This window comes from Podarcis bocagei (assembly GCF_964188305.1).
Source record: "Podarcis bocagei genome assembly, chromosome: 5".
Taxonomy (NCBI): Eukaryota; Metazoa; Chordata; class Lepidosauria; order Squamata; family Lacertidae; genus Podarcis; species Podarcis bocagei.
This window is the reverse complement of record NC_138129.1, coordinates 1,127,723-1,141,550: the sequence shown is the minus strand read 5'-3', so window position 1 is coordinate 1,141,550 and position 13,828 is coordinate 1,127,723. Positions and strand designations below refer to the sequence as shown.

The 13,828-nt window shown below is 45.1% G+C and overlaps 1 protein-coding gene across 3 annotated transcripts in view; it reads right to left on the bottom strand.

The window, feature by feature from the left end:
* Positions 1–12,070, bottom strand: part of LOC308587473 (uncharacterized protein) — a 39,883-nt gene extending 27,813 nt beyond the window's left edge. Inside the window, exons 1-2 of one of the 3 annotated variants that reach the window (XM_081195112.1) lie at positions 11,102–11,229; positions 6,404–7,534 (exon numbers count right to left, since the gene is read on the bottom strand). In XM_081195112.1, the coding sequence (XP_081051238.1) occupies positions 6,948–7,534; positions 11,102–11,177 (663 nt within the window). In that variant the 5' untranslated portion in view covers positions 11,178–11,229 and the 3' untranslated portion in view covers positions 6,404–6,947. Of the gene's footprint in view, positions 1–6,403; positions 7,535–8,983; positions 9,445–11,101 lie in introns of those variants that run through there. The other 2 variants (XM_081195111.1, XM_081195108.1) reach the window with 2 other exon arrangements.
* Positions 12,071–13,828: the final 1,758 nt, after the last annotated feature.

The window sequence follows — 13,828 nt, the reverse complement described above, 5'->3', positions numbered from 1 at the left end:
CACGTGGTCTGTATACTTGTGTATGTGTTTGCATTGTACATTTATGAACATTTATTTTATATATATAAGACCTTAGAATTCCTATAACACGCCCCGCAGAGCCAGAATTGGGGTCATGGGAGCCATGGCATACAGGATTCCAAAAGAAGGATGCTGAAGACATTAGAGTGATCTCTTCTAATGCTTTATTGAAGAAAGGTATAGACTTCTAGCAAGCCAGCCTGCCAGTTCTTTACAGACCTGGGACGGCCTCCGCAGCAAGGAGACTGCTTATCTGCGCCTGTGCAAACTTGCAAACATTCTTCACAGAACAGAGCAACATACGTCCACCACCTGACCAAGAGTTTGCACATGACAAATACCCAAACAACGCACAGCTTGCAGAATTAACGTATACAGTAGAATAAGAGAACATGAAAAGCATATGTTTAGAGAAGATTGGAAAACGTTTATTGAATACATGGGGGTGAATTGTGTGCACTTGAAAATGCTGGCAGCATTAAGATAAATTCAACAGTGTAAATAAGTTTTGATGGATGTAATAATGGAATACTGAACGCTTTAGTTTTTGTAAAATATGCAGGGATTTAGGATATGCAAAATGAACCATGGAAAGAGAGGAAGGGAAGTTATTGATATTTCGAGGATGTTTAAATGAGTATTTATACTCATTTAAATGAGTATTAAACAGAAAATTATATAGAGAGGGAAAGTATCTGCAATGTTTGGGTGTTATATACCGGTACTTTCCCTCTCTGGGCTCTGAGCCCTGTATCCCAGGGCCATAGATAAGGGCACCATCAAAGCCAGACAATTAGCTTATATCAAAGCAAGCGAATATAAACATAATTAATTGTGGGGTCCCTTCCAACCCCCACGGAGCTTTGCTTCTATGCTTCATTGGCGTTTTTTAAGCAGATGTTGGATGACCAGCAGTCAGGGTTTCTTGAGCGGTATTTCCTGCCTTGCAGGCGGTTGGACTAATGGCCCCTGGAGGCCCCTTCCAACTGTACTATTCCATGATTATATTATGCCAAACAGGTGTTTTGTAAAGGTATGTGTAATTTTACTGACTGTCAAAACTCAGTTGGCAGGAACTTTGAAGGGCCAAAATCCTCTTCATCCAGCTCATCATCATCTGAACAGGAAGACAGTCAAGGCCTTCGGGAAGGTGGATTAGATCAACCTTTGCAGCACCAAAGCAAGGGAGCTGGCATTGCCTTGCAAACAGGTGTCCTTTTAAGAACAGCTGGAATGTTTGCTTCTGAATTTTGCAAAAGGCCTGCCAGTGCTGCCCTCTGGTGGCCATGTGCTGCACAACAGGCCAGCGAGGCTTGCTGGTTCATAAAACCCACACGGGGAGCCCCTGAGTCCTGCACCCCCAGCGGGTGGGAGGCATAGATGTCAACCGTCCCTTATTTAGCGGGAAACTCCCTTATCCCAGCGCCGTGTCCCGCTGCTCTCCCTTATTAATGATGTCCCTTAAATTTCCCGGGTTTCATGCTCGCCCGGCTCGGGAGGGAAGCAGGGGCTCAGGGTCCTCCGCCGCGAGAGAGAGAGCGTGCTGGCGCCATTGTCCTGGTGCTAGGAGTTCCAACGGCCCTTCCCTGCCCAAGGGGGGGGGAGAAAGACTCTCTCCCAGTCTGCCCACGAGCCTGGAGGCGGCAGCAGTGGTGACAGCTGAGGAGGCGGCCTGAGGGAGGAGGAAGAGGAGGGGATGGGGAGGGACGCAGAAGGGCGGCGCTTCAGTGGCTGCCGCCGCACCGCAACTGCCTCATGCTGAATTGACAGCATCTGTCAATCCTACCAATGTATGTAACTCTTTACAATAGCAAAATCCCTTATTCTGGCTGCTGGTCACTTATTTTTGAGGCTGCTGGTCCCTTATTTTCAAATCTGTAAGTTGACAGCTATGGGGAGGGTGTCCCTTTGGATTTCAAGAGGCAGCTCTGTGGGACCTCCAGCATGAAGCAAGGTTCAGAGCAAACACTGGAACACTTCCCCCCAGGATTGTAGAACTGTAGAGTTGGAGGGGACCCCGAGGGTCCACTAATCCACCCCCACCCCCCTGCAACACAGGCACCACGGCTGAAGTTCCCCAGCACGATCCCTGCTGCGATGAATGTGAGCAGAGAGTTTCCCAAGGGATGAGGCTGTGGCCTTTTCTGCTGAGCAGAGAAATTGAAGAATTTCTGAAAATAAAGACAATTCAAGATAAAGACAAATTTCTGGCAAGATATCAGGAGGACCTACAGAAGGGGACTGTGGACGTACTTGCAGAACAGAGGAGAGCACTGGATATCCTGAGTCTCTCGTTTGGACAAAAACCACCACCGTCAGAAGAAGAGCAACAACTTGGAGCTGTTGGAGGAGCCCTAAGAAAATAACAAGATGGCTCTGCAATTCCTTAGTTGGAATTGTAATGGACTGAATGGGCCTTTGAAGAGAAGACAAGTATTTCATATTTTGAACAGAGAACAATTGGATTTGATATGTTTACAAGAAACTCACATAACTAGAGCCCACAGGAGATTACTCACAAATAAAAGGTTAGGACAAGAATTTGTCTCATCAGACAAAGTTAAGAAGAGGGGAGTGGTAATATATGTGAAGGAGAAATGGGCTCCAAAAATGATATTTAAAGATGATCAAGGGAGATATCTGGCTGTGGAGATACAAGTACAAGGAGAAAAATTTTTAGTTGTTGGAATTTATGCACCAAATGAAGGCAAATCTGACTTCTTTAAGAGACTTCATGAAACTTTGACGGACTATCTGGATTACAATATGATAATCATGGGAGACATGAATGGCGTGGTCTCCACTAACATGGACAAGGCACAAAGACTAACAGTTACTAAAGAAGGGAGACTCCCTAAGACTTTTTTCGAAATGACAGAAAACATGGACTTGATAGACATTTGGAGAACAAGGAACCCTCTGGAGAGAGAGGGAACCTTTTTCTCCCAAGCAATGATGACCTGGACCAGAATTGACCAAATCTGGGTTACTAGTGGACTGGCTCCAAAGATTAAGAAAGTGGAAATCTGCCCAAAAACTTGCTCCGACCATAACGCCGTGAAGATGGAGATGAAACTCACAATAACTGGTCAATTTAGATGGAGAATGAATGACACCCTCTTTCGAGACAAGGAGATTCTTACGAAGGCCCAAAAGACCCTAAAAGACTATTTTGAAATAAATTTGAGGACCGACGTGGAGAAAAGAGTGATCTGGGACGCAAGTAAAGCGGTTATGAGAGGATTTTTGATTCAACAAAATTCAATAAAGAGGAAAAAACAAAATGAGAAAAAAGAGAAGATCTTGGAAATGATAAAGGAAGGAGAGAGGAAATTGAGAACAAAACCAAAGTCTCAGGACATTTTAAGAGAGATCAAGTTATATCAAACTCAATATATGGAGTTGATGAACCAAGAGATTGAATGGAAGATAAAGCAAATGAAGCAAAAGACTTTTGAATCAGCAAATAAATGTGGTAAACTTTTGGCATGGCAATTGAAGAAAAGGCAGAAACTAAATACAGTTACAAGCCTAGAGGTTGATGGAAAGAGTATATCTAAACCTAATGAAATTAGAAATTGCTTTCTAAGTTATTTCAAAAAACTTTATACCCAAGGCCCGCAAAATGAAGAAGATATAGACAAATTCCTTGGAAGATATGGATTACAAAATATCTCTCAGCAAAGTAAGATGGACTTGAACCAGAGAATCTCAGAACAAGAGATAGAGGCTGCCATTCAGAATATGCAATTGGGCAAATCTCCGGGACCAGATGGACTGACTTCTAGATACTACAAATCGCTGAAGGAATGGTTGATTCAACCATTAAGAGAAGTTTGTAATGAGATACTTGAAGGAAAAAGGGCACCTGAATCGTGGAAAGAGGCATATATTTCACTCATACCAAAGTCAGAGACTGAAAAGACCCAACTCAAGAACTACCGCCCGATATCACTCCTTAATGTGGATTACAAAATTTTTGCAGACATTTTGGCAAAAAGATTTAAAAGAGTTTTGATGGAGAAGATTCATAAAGACCAAGCAGGCTTTCTCCCTAAAAGACACCTAGCGGACAATGTAAGGAATGTAATAGACATTTTGGAAAAGCTGGAGGTGAATATAAACACTAAAGCAGTATTGATCTTTGTGGACGCGGAGAAAGCCTTTGATAATATCTCTTGGAGTTTTATGAGGAAGAATCTTCATGGGATGGGGGTAGGCCAGGGTTTTGAGAATGGTATGGCTGCAATATATTCCGAACAAAAAGCTAAGTTGATTGTAAATAATGTTGTGACTGAGGAACTTAAGATAGAAAAAGGAACTCGGCAGGGGTGCCCAATTTCCCCATTACTTTTCATTTCGGTTCTGGAGGTGTTGCTGAATATGATAAGAAATGACCAGCAGGTCAAAGGTGTGCAGGTCGGAGCTAAACACTACAAGTTAAGAGCGTATGCAGATGACCTAGTATTGACTTTGCAAGAGCCAAACACTAGTACGAAAAGGGTTTTAGAAATAATTCAACAATTTGGCCAGGTGGCCGGATTTAAGTTGAATAAGCAAAAAACTAAAGTCTTAGGGAAAAACCTAACAGACATGGAAAAGGAGAAATTTCAGGAGGAAACAGGTTTGACAGTGGTTAAGAAAGTCAAATACCTAGGGGTTTATTTAACACCTAAGAATGTTAATTTGTATAAGGACAATTATGAAAAATGTTGGTCAGAGATTAAAAAAGATCTAGAAATATGGTCAAATCTGAAACTGTCAATGTTAGGCCGAATTGCAGTAATTAAAATGAATGTATTGCCTAGAATGTTATTTTTGTTTCAGACCTTGCAGATTCTTGATAAGATGGAATGTTTTAAGAGGTGGCACAAAGACATTTCGAAATTTGTCTGGCAGGGCAAAAAGCCCCGAATTAAATTTAAAATACTGACTGACGCTAAAGAAAGAGGGGGTTTTGCCCTGCCGGACTTAAAATTGTACTATGAGGCAGCAGCGTTTTGCTGGCTGAAAGAATGGATGCTCCTCGAGAATACAGACATCTTGGATCTGGAAGGCTTCAATAATGCTTTTGGTTGGCATGCATATCTTTGGTATGACAAGGTTAACAGTACCTTTAAAAATCATATTGTTAGAAAAGCATTATTTAATGTCTGGATAAGATACAAAGACTTATTGGAAAATAAAACCCCTAGATGGGTGTCACCAGTGGAGGCTAAAGCAGTGAAGAAACTCAATATGGAGGTCGGATGGCCGAAGTATTGGGAAATTTTAGAACAGGATGGAGACAAGGTTAAACTACAAAGTCAGGAGAAACTGAAGTACAAAGTAGAAAATTGGTTTCAATATCGCCAAATAATGGAAATTTTTAAACAGGATAGGAAAATCGGTTTCCAAGTGGAGAAATCAAAACTAGAGACCGAACTGCTAGAACCCAATACTAAGAATTTATCTAGAATGTATAACTTGCTGTTGAAATGGAACACACAGGATGAAACAGTTAAATCTGCTATGATTAAGTGGGCGCAGGATGTTGGACACAACATTATGTCAGATGACTGGGAATGGTTATGGAACACCGGTATCAAATTTACGGCATGTAATGCCGTAAAGGAAAACATTATGAAAATGGTATACAGGTGGTACATGACCCCAGTCAAGCTGGCAAAAATCTATCATTTGCCCGATAATAAATGTTGGAAATGTAAAGAGACTGAAGGTACTTTTTACCACCTTTGGTGGACATGCCCGAAGATAAAGGCCTTCTGGGAAATGATCTATAATGAAATGAAAAAGGTACTTAAATGTACATTTTCTAAAAAACCAGAGGCCTTTCTCTTGGGCATTGTCGGCCAATTGGTGACAAAGAAAGATAGAAATTTCTTTATGTATGCCACAACAGCAGCAAGAATACTCATCGCAAAGTACTGGAAGACACAAGATTTACCTACTCTGGAAGAATGGCAGATGAAAGTGATGGACTACATGACACTGGCTGAGATGACAGGCAGAATCCGTGACCAACGTAAAGAGATGGTGGAAGAAGAATGGAAAAAATTTAAGAGCTATCTTAAGGACTACTATAAACTCAACGAATGTTAAAATGTTGTGGTTACTAGAAGTAACAGGGTACAGGGATACAAGGTTAGATAATAAAGGAGGACTAAGATGACAGAGATTAGAAAGTAACAACTGGGAGTTGCTAGTTCAAATATGGACACCGGGATGCAGAGAGGGGGGGTATGGGGAAGTCCAAGAAAAGAGGTTTATGAAAATATCTTTGAAAGTATTTTGTATGTTTGTTTTGTTTTGTGTTTGTTTGTTCTTTTTAAAAAATGCTGTAAAACCAATAAAAATTTATTAAAAAAAAAAAAAAAGAGAAATTGAAGAATTTCTACTGACTACAGGCCAGGATCAGAGCTCCAAGACTTTGGCCACCTCATGAGAAGAGAAGACTCCCTGGAAAAGACCCTGATGTTGGGAAAGATGGAGGGCACAAGGAGAAGAGACGACAGAGGCCTGCCTGCCTGGCTGTGGGGTTTCCCTTGAGGGCATCTGGTGGGGGGGTCCAATCTATGGGAACAGGAGGCTGGGCTAGCTAGGCCTTGCGTCTGCTCCTCTTAGCTATCTGTCTGTCTATCCATCTATCCATCTATCTATCTATCTATCTATCTATCTATCTATCCATCATCTTCCAGAGAGGCCAAGGTCTGTGATGCAGCAAGAAAGATGCCCCAGCATGTGACCCAGGGACAAAGCAAGTTCCCTCTCTGCAGTTTGTGACGTGGCAAGAACTCTGCCCATGCAGCTGCGCATGCACTACTTGAATGAGCTTTATCTTTCCCTGTCTCACGCACTGGGGCAAGGCACTCTGCCTGCGCTGCTTCCTTCAGGCTGGCCAGGAACCCCAAGGATGTAGGCCGGGGTCAATCGCCATCACCACCGTCGTCGTTGTCATCATCATCATCATCGTCATCATCGTCGTCATCGTCGTCATCATCATCATCGTCGTCGTCATCATCGTCATCATCATCATCGTCATCATCGTCATCATCGTCATCATCGTCATCATCGTCATCGCCGTCATCGTCTTCATCGTCATCGTCGTCATCATCTTTGTCATCGTCGTCGTCGTCATCACGGTCGTCCAGTTCCTCGAGGGGGGGTGGCCTTGCAAGCTTTGCTGGTGTTTCCCCACTGGGGAGTCTGCCCAGTTCAACACCAGCATTTGCCCCTTCTCCATTTCCTGGCTGCCCCCCAGAGGCAGCCGGCCCATCATTGGTGACATGTCCCGCTTCGGACGGTGGCATCCCAATGGCTTCTCCTCTCGCTGACTTTTCATCAGAGACGGGTTTCATCAGGGCAGCTTCTTGCAGCTCCTCAGCCACAGGGCTGTTCTGGGCCAGCTCCGCATCCTTTCTCACCTTGGCATTCTTCCCGGAGGCTTCTTTGCACTCGGGTGTGGCATCCATCTGGGCGCAGAGAGGGGCAAGAGATGCCCTTCCTGGTGTCTCTGAAGACAGAAAATATGAAGGGCATGCAGTTAGTTAACCTCCTCTCAGCTCCCACAGCGGCTGTTCCCAGTCCCCTGATGAAATATACTCAGAGTCGAGAGTGGATTTCATGCTCTTCATTCAGCTCATAGTGGTGAGGAGGAATGGAAGTTCCCCCAGAATGTCTGCTTTATATACATTATTTACACAATGGGCCCCACGTGATTGGCTAATTCCGGGATTCTCCTGTGGGCCAATCAGGTTGCGGATTCACTTCCACCTGGAGCTGGTTTGGGTGGCTCCTGTGGACCGATCAGACTGCTGCATTTTGGATCCTATTCAACTCAGTACATAACACCTGACATTCCCATAATGTGTGCATGTGTCAGGGGAGTTTGGGCATGGGAAATGCAAGGGGCCCTCGTTCTTGGAAGGGGCTGAGCTGTTGCCCAGGTGTAAATGTATCTTTCACAGACAAAGGCCTCTTGACTCAGAAGAGCCAAGGAGAGATGGGTAAAACATGAGCAGCCAAGATGCCCCATTTTGCAGGGGCAGCCCCACATAGACCAAATTATTATTATTAATAATAATAATAATAATAATAATAATAATAATAATAATAATAATTACATACCCCACCCATCTGACTGGGTTGCCTCAGCCACTCTTGGCAGCTTACAGCATACCAGAAACACAGTGAGACATCAAACATTACAAATTTCCCAATACAGGGCTGCCTTAAGATATCTTCAGAAAGTCATGTAGTTGTTTATTTCATGTAGTTGTTTATCTGATGGGAGGGTGTTCCACAGGGAGGTTGCCACCACCAAGAAGGCCCTCTGGTTCCCTGCAACTGCACTTCCCGCAGTGAGGGAACCACCAGAAGGCCCTTGGAGATGGACCTCAGTGTCTGGGTTGGATGATGGGGTTGAAGACACTCCTTCAATAATCCAACCTGGAGATTAGCAGCACACATAGTGGTCAGGTTCTCCTGGTCCAGAAATGGCCAAAGCTGGGGAAAGGCACTCCTGGCCACTGAGGTCACCTGCGCCTCTAGAGATGGATTTGATGAAACATGGAGCCTGTTCTTCTAGGGGAATACAACCCCGTCCGAAGGAGGCAGCTGACTAACTGCACCCCCCCCAGCACCTCCGTCTTGCCAGGATTCAGGGTCACTTTGTGGACCTTCATGCAGCCCACTGCTGAGTTCAGAGACCAGTCCTAAAACAAAGGAACCTAAGAAGAGCATCTGCTGGATCAGGCCAGTGGCCCATCTCACCAGCATCCTCTTCTCACAGTGGCCAACCCACAAGCAGGATCCAAGCATCAGAGCAGCTTCTTCCTGCTGCAGTTTCCAGCCACTGGAGAAGCATTGCTGTCTCCAACTGCGAAGATCCATCTTCCATAGCCCTCTCCTCCTCCCTGAATTTGTCCAGTCCTCTTCTAAAGCCACCTAGCTTGGTGCCCACCACTGCTTCCTGTGGGAGGGAGTTCCACAGTCTGAGCCGTGTGAAGGAGGACTTCCTTCCATCTGTCCCGAATCTTCCAACCTTCAGCTTCACCTCTGATCTGATCTGCAGGACGTGCAGCAGTTTGGGCGAAGTGAGGGAGGCAACACCCTCCGCCCTTCTGCCACAGCTGTGGCTCCCGTTTGTGACAACAAGGTGTGTGAGGCGAGGGAGGTGTACAGCTTTGGAGCTGTTGCTCCATGTGGGATGGGGCTGGTGCTCAGTGAGGAAGGGAGGCTGCAGAGGGGTTTGGTGCGGCCAGAGCCCCTTGACCACGCTGCAGAAAACCTTTGTCCCAGAGTGGCTCATGTTGCACCAGAAACCAAGGTCCAGGCAGGTAAGCATGAAGCTTCTTCCTTCTCTGTATCTTGGCCCCGGGCATCGCTGGGCATGAAGCAATCCCAGGAGCTGAGGCAGTAATTAGCTCCCCAGCTTCTGTTTAGCTTGGATGGGCTCCAGCCACCACATTCTTCCTCCTGTCTAGCCACAGAGAGTAACAGAATCTCTCCCACTGGGTAAAACTCTGCCAGGTTCTGCTCACTGATGGGAAGCAACAGGGCGAGAGACAGGGGCATCAAAGTCTCTCCCTGGCCAAGTGCAGAATCGTAGAGTTGGAAGGGTCCTCAAGGTCCCCTACTTCTACTCCCAGCAATGCAGGAATCCTAGCTAAAGAATCAAAGAATCCTAGAGCTGGAAGGGACCCCAAGGATCATCTAGGCCAGCCCCTTGTGGTGCAGAATTTCAGCTAAAGAATCCCTGACAGAAGGCCACCCGACCTCTCTTTGGAAACCTCCAATGGAAGGAGAGTCCACAACCTCCCAAAGAAGTCTCTCCCACTGTCAAACAGCTCTTACCGCCAGAAAGTTCTTCCCAATGTTTAGTTGGAATCTCCTTCAGATATTTGAAAACGGGTCTCATATCACCTCTCAGTCTTTTATTCTCCAACTCCCTCCACTGTTCCTCTTATTGCATCTCATGTTCACCTGCTTGTATTGATTTGTACTAGAGCAGCCTTTCTCAACCTGTGGGTCCCCAAATGTTGTTGAACTACAACTCCCATCACCCCTAGCTAGCAAGGCCAGAGCTCAGGGATGATGGGAGTTGTAGTCCAACAACATCTGGGGACCCACAGGCCGAGAACCACTGTACTAGAGGATCCTACTCCCCCCCAAAAAAAATTCATGCACCTCAGCACAAAATCTCAGGCTTGCACCCCGGGTGGCCATCCAGCCCAAGTCCATTTGCTCTGTAGTTCTTTGCAGCTTGTGGCCCCTGGAGAATGTGCCAGTTCCGGCCCACCTCAGCCCCTGGGTCCCCTTTGCTCCTCTCTCCTCAGCCTCCATGCAACAACCAGGCTCCCATTTTGCTCTGTGAAGCCAGTTCTGCCCTCAGAGCCCCAGGGAGGGGATGCTCAGCATCTGTCCAATTCAGCTTCTCGTTTTTCAGTCGTGACTTCGTCTCTCTCACACACACACATTTCTGCATCGGTCTGCAAGTTTTGTTTCAGAAATTCTGCACAAAACTGAATGTCCGTATTTCAAGCACATTTCTCGTAAGATACAGATTTTTCTGCAAGCAATTTCCCCTAACATAATGCCCTTTGTACATTCATGTTCAGAGGACTGGACTAGACAATCTTCTGAGCGCCTTCCAACTCGACACTTCTATGATTCTCTGAATTTTTGGGTTGGGGTACTGCATCACCGAATTCAGAGATGTGTGACTTTTGGAGGACAGGGGCGTTTCAGTTCACAGAATGGTTAGGGAAATGTTAGCTATGCAATCCTGTAGATTCACTTTCCTGCTGCAGAAGCTGAGCAGCTCATTCTGAGCCCTGCAGTTCCCACCGGCTACTCTTCCTTCCCATCCCAAAATTCCCACCCACCCACTGCCCAATTCCAAATTTGAAACCTCCCTTTGACATGCAAGTCCCAGAACTGCATGTCTACTCTTCCTCATTGCAAAACCATTCCCTGATTTCCTTCACCAGGGAAAAGAAACCCCACATCCGTTCCTCGCCTGGATGGTCCCAGCCCCTGAGGCCCCTGGCTTTGCATCCCAGCAGCTGCCTCTCCTTACCTGTGTGCGGTGCAGCCAGCAGGGCTGTCCAGAGGACCAAGGACCCCACAAGGAGCAAGAGGCCGCCCGACTTCATGGTGGCGCTGAGAGGAAGCTCCTTTGGACCAGGACTGAACGATCCTAGTTTATATACCCTCTCTGGGTGGAGCTGGAAATACTTTGCATGGTGACTTATGAGAACATCTCGTTGACAGCCAAATTCCATTTCCTAATATGCCACCGTGCCAACTACAGGGAACCTGCGTTTTACCTGTAACACAATCGCATCTATCAATCTTTTGACCTTGATTGCAAGGTTGCAACATTTCTATTTGCAGAGAGGTTGGAATTCTTTGTGGATAAATTTGTAAGGCAAAGCCAGGTTTCTAACACATTACCAACACAAGCTGGATAGCTGAAAAGTACCCAGTATGACATATTTGGCACAGAATGAAGGAACCGGGGCCTTCCTGCTTTCTGTTGGCGGTGAGAAGTCTTTTGACAGGATAGGGTGGCCACTTACAAAGAAAGCTGCAAAAGGCTTGCTGCCTCAGACCAATTATTTTAACCCGGCTACATATAAGATCTTTAGTAAATGGACAGCTATCAAGACAGGTGGATTTTAAAAGAGGAGCAAAACAAGGATGTTCTCTTTCTCCAGGAGAATACTCTTTCAGGTTTATTGGATTTTATTGTGCTAGCCAAAGGCCATGGCAACATCCAAAGAAAAGAAAAGAAAAGAAAAGAAAAGAAAAGAAAAGAAAAGAAAAGAAAAGAAAAGAAAAGAAAAGAACACACACACACGCACACAGCAGTTGCTGCATATGCAGTAAAACCACGGTCAAATCCACCAAAATTTCTTATTACACAGAATAAAAAGTAATTCTCAAATAAAATGTGCAAATTAGATCTCAGAGTCCCCTTTGCAACTGACCGCTAGCCCATCCTGTTCTTTCTTCCTAATCTTCCTAGCTGCCAAAGCACAGAGAGCCACTTTATAAGTCACAGAGTCATAAGTAACAGCAGCCATTTCACCTTCTCCATCCTGGTTAGATTTCTTGGGTCTGTATATAGTAGACATTGTAGTAGGTAAGAATACTCTTAAATAGGTATTGGAAGATGTTTGCTATTGCAGTAACGTTGGGTTGTACCTGCCATGGTGCTATAGAAGTAAACAATGAACAAAGGATACAAAAGATAAGTTCCCCATTTATACTGAAGATGTTCTGTTTTCCGATGATGATGATGATGATGATGATGCCCATCTGATGAGGTTGCCCCAGCCACTATTGGTGGCTTCCAACAAATTAAAACAGGACATCATTAAGCAGGAAAAATTAACCAAAAGATTAAAAGAATTAGCAGGGTTAGGAGATATAAAATTAACAAAAGAAAACCAGAGCTGCTCAGTATTGATATAGACTAGAACATTAAAGAAGAAAATAAGATGAGTGAGGAAAGTCAGAAGTACGATAAATATAGAAGTATTAGATAATTTTGGTAATCTCTCTAAGGGTGCTAAACATATTTTTTATTGCTGGTCTTATTGCTGCCTTCATTTTTTAAAATCTTGTGCCTGATCTTAATTTATTTTATTCTTTCTTCATAGCCACCCTGAAAAGCCTTGGCTGTAAGATGGCCTGAAAAAGTTCAAATGAAATGAAATAATACAATGTCATCTGATCCAGTCTATTGTTATGTTTGGAAGTATAAAGTGTCAGGGCCCTCCGCTGAGCACAGAATCAGAGGAGAAGGATGAAGTGGCTGAGCTCAAAGCTGAGAACCTGGGCGAACCCTCACCCTGAGTCCCATGAAGAAGAGCTTTCTGAACCTGCCTGAGTCTGCCTAAGTCTGCCAAACCACAGCCAGGACCCACCACAATTCCGCAGGTATCAGAAGGCCCTGAGAGATAAACTCTTCCGTCTTGTCCTTCCCAACAGTGGAGGCAGAACATAGCCAATGAATTTGTCTTTCCCTCTTTGCAAACTATCCAAAATTACGGCATCACCACACCTTGGCGAACCAAATTCCATTGCTTAACTATGTGATGCGTCCCTTCGAAAACCTCCTCCTAACAACAAAGGGACATGGCAAAGGGATTGTAGCCACAATATACAAAATACTACTCCAAAATCCCACAAACCCCCTACACGTAATCAAAAAACAATGGGAAGGCAACATAGGCTATGAGATTAACCCACTCAGTGGACTAGAATGTCATCTAAACCCCTCCTTTAAATCCATATCAACGAAAAGAAAAGAACTCACCTTGAAACTCACTCACAGATGGTACCTAACACCAAGAAAATTGGTGCTAATATGCCCAGGAACCTCACCAAAATGCCAGGCAGGGTGCACCTCCATAGGCACAAACCTCCACATGTGGTGGGAATGCCCCAAAATCCAACTATTCTGGACAACAGCCATAAAAGAAATATGCAAAATAACTGTTGTTGTTGTTTAGTCATTTAGTCATGTCAACCTCTTCGTGACCCCCTGGACCAGAGCACACCAGGCCCTCCTGTCTTCCACTGCCTCCCTCATGCTGGTAGCTTCAAGAACACTGTCCCACCATCTCGTCCTCTGTCGTCCCCTTCTCCTTGTGCCCTCCATCTTTCCCAACATCAGGGTCTTTTCCAGGGAGTCTTCTCTTCTCATGAGGTGGCCAAAGTCTTGGAGCCTCAGCTTCAGGATTGGTCCTTCCAGTGAGCACTCAGGGCTGATTTCCATAAGATTGGAGAGGTTGGA